The 2,342-nt window shown below is 51.0% G+C and overlaps 1 protein-coding gene across 1 annotated transcript; it reads right to left on the reverse strand.

The window, feature by feature from the left end:
- Positions 1-281: 281 nt before the first annotated feature.
- LOC141976853 (uncharacterized) lies at positions 282-2,080 on the reverse strand. The gene is made up of 2 exons (XM_074938018.1): positions 1,403-2,080; positions 282-823 (listed from the first exon to the last, which is right to left on the reverse strand). Exons 1-2 carry the CDS (start codon positions 1,983-1,985, stop codon positions 282-284), a joined length of 1,125 nt encoding a protein of 374 aa, XP_074794119.1. The 5' UTR covers positions 1,986-2,080.
- Positions 2,081-2,342: the final 262 nt, after the last annotated feature.

Genomic DNA, 2,342 nt, shown 5'->3' on the forward strand with positions numbered 1-2,342 from the left:
ACCAGTTTCATGACTGGCCAGGCTACGGTGTGAAAGTTCTGTTTGTTTCTCCTTGATGAAACCCCCCGCCCCTTGGTTCACTCTACTTCCTTGTAAGCTAACCACCCTCCCCTCCTCCCTTTGATCACCTCTTGCAGAGGCAATAAAGTCATTGTTGCTTCACATTCATGCATTCTTTATTCATTCATCACACAAATAGGGGGATGACTACCAAGGTAGCCCAGGAGGGGTGGTGGAGGAGGGAAGGAAAATGCCACACAGCACTTTAAAAGTTTACAACTTTAAAATTTATTGAATGACAGCCTTCTTTTTTTTGGGCAATCCTCTGTGGTGGAGTGGCTGGTTGGCCGGTGGCCACCCCACCGCGTTCTTGGGCGTCTGGGTGTGGAGGCTATGGAACTTGGGGAGGAGGGCAGTTGGTTACACAGGGGCTGTAGTGGCAGTCTGTGCTCCAGCTGCCTTTGCTGCAGCTCAGCCATACACTGGAGCATACTGGTTTGGTCCTCCAGCAGCCTCAGCATTGAATCCTGCCTCCTCTCATCACGCTGCCGCCACATTCGAGCTTCAGCCCTCTCTTCAGCCCGCCACTTACTCTCTTCAGCCCGCCACTTACTCTCTTCAGCCCGCCACCTCTCCTCCTGGTCATTTTGTGCTTTCCTGCACTCTGACATTATTTGCCTCCACGCATTCGTCTGTGCTCTGTCAGTGTGGGAGGACAGCATGAGCTCGGAGAACATTTCATCTCGAGTGCGTTTTTTTTTCTTTCTAATCTTCACTAGCCTCTGGGAAGGAGAAGATCCTGTGATCATTGAAACACATGCAGCTGGTGGAGAAAAGAAAAGGGACAGCGGTATTTAAAAAGACACATTTTATAAAACACTGGCTACACTCTTTCAGGGTAAACCTTGCTGTTAACATTACATACATAGCACATGTGCTGTCGTTACAAGGTCGCATTTTGCCTCCCCCCACCGCGTGGCTACCCCCTCAACCCTCCCCCCTCCCTGTGGCTAACAGCGGGGAACATTTCTGTTCAGCCGCAGGCAAACAGCCCAGCAGGAATGGGCTCCTCTGAGTGTCCCCTGAAAAAAAGCACCCTATTTCAACCAGGTGACCATGGATTATATCTCACTCTCCTGAGGATAACACACGAACGGATGTTGCTTGAACGCCAGCAAACATACACTGCAATGCTTTGTTGTACAATGATTCCCGAGTACGTGTTACTGGCCTGGAGTGGTATAGTGTCCTACCATGAAGGACGCAATAAGTCTGCCCTCCCCAGAAACCTTTTGCAAAGGCTTTGGGAGTATATCCAGGAGAGCCGCGAATGCCAGGGCAAAGTAATCCTTTCACATGCTTGCTTTTAAACCATGTATAGTATTTTAAAAGGTACACTCACCGGAGGTCCCTTCTCCGCCTGCTGGGTCCAGGAGGCAGCCTTGGGTGGGTTCAGGGGGTACTGGCTCCAGGTCCAGGGTGAGAAACAGTTCCTGGCTGTCGGGAAAACCGGTTTCTCCGCTTGCTTGCTGTGAGCTATCTACAACCTCGTCATCATCATCATCTTCTTTGTCCCCAAAACCTGCTTCCGTATTGCCTCCATCTCCATTGAAGGAGTCAAACAACACGGCTGGGGTAGTGGTGGCTGAACCCCCTAAAATGGCATGCAGCTCATCATAGAAGCGGCATGTTTGGGGCTCTGACCCGGAGCGGCCGTTCGCCTCTCTGGTTTTCTGGTAGGCTTGCCTCAGCTCCTTCAGTTTCACGCGGCACTGCTTCGGGTCCCTGTTATGGCCTCTGTCCTTCATGCCCTGGGAGATCTTGACAAAGGTTTTGGCATTTCGAAAACTGGAACGGAGTTCTGATAGCACGGATTCCTCTCCCCATACAGCGATCAGATCCCGTACCTCCCGTTCGGTCCATGCTGGAGCTCTTTTGCGATTCTGAGACTCCATCATGGTCACCTCTGCTGATGAGCTCTGCATGGTCACCTGCAGCTTGCCACGCTGGCCAAACAGGAAATGAGATTCAAAAGTTTGCGGTTCTTTTCCTGTCTACCTGGCCAGTGCATCTGAGTTGAGAGTGCTGTCCAGAGCGGTCAAAATGGAGCACTCTGGGATAGCTCCCGGAGGCCAATACCGTCGAATTGTGTCCACAGTACCCCAAATTCGACCCGGCAAGGCCGATTTAAGCACTAATCCACTTGTCAGGGGTGGAGTAAGGAAATCAATTTTAAGAGCCCTTTAAGTCGAAATAAAGGGCTTCATCGTGTGGATGGGTGCAGGTTTACATCGATTTAATGCTGCTAAATTCGACCTAAAGTCCTAGTGTAGACCAGGGCT

Source organism: Natator depressus, chromosome 23 (genome assembly GCF_965152275.1).
Source record: "Natator depressus isolate rNatDep1 chromosome 23, rNatDep2.hap1, whole genome shotgun sequence".
Taxonomy (NCBI): Eukaryota; Metazoa; Chordata; order Testudines; family Cheloniidae; genus Natator; species Natator depressus.

What these genes read in the sequence shown, in the direction of transcription:
- LOC141976853 (XM_074938018.1), bottom strand. Translation starts at nt 1,985, where the DNA reads ATGCAGAGCTCATCAGCAGAGGTGACCATGATGGAGTCTCAGAATCGC. An exon ending in AGGCGGAGAAGGGACCTCCG is followed by an intron (nt 824 to 1,402) that starts GTGAGTGTACCT and finishes TTTCTCCACCAG; the next exon opens with CTGCATGTGTTTCAATGATC.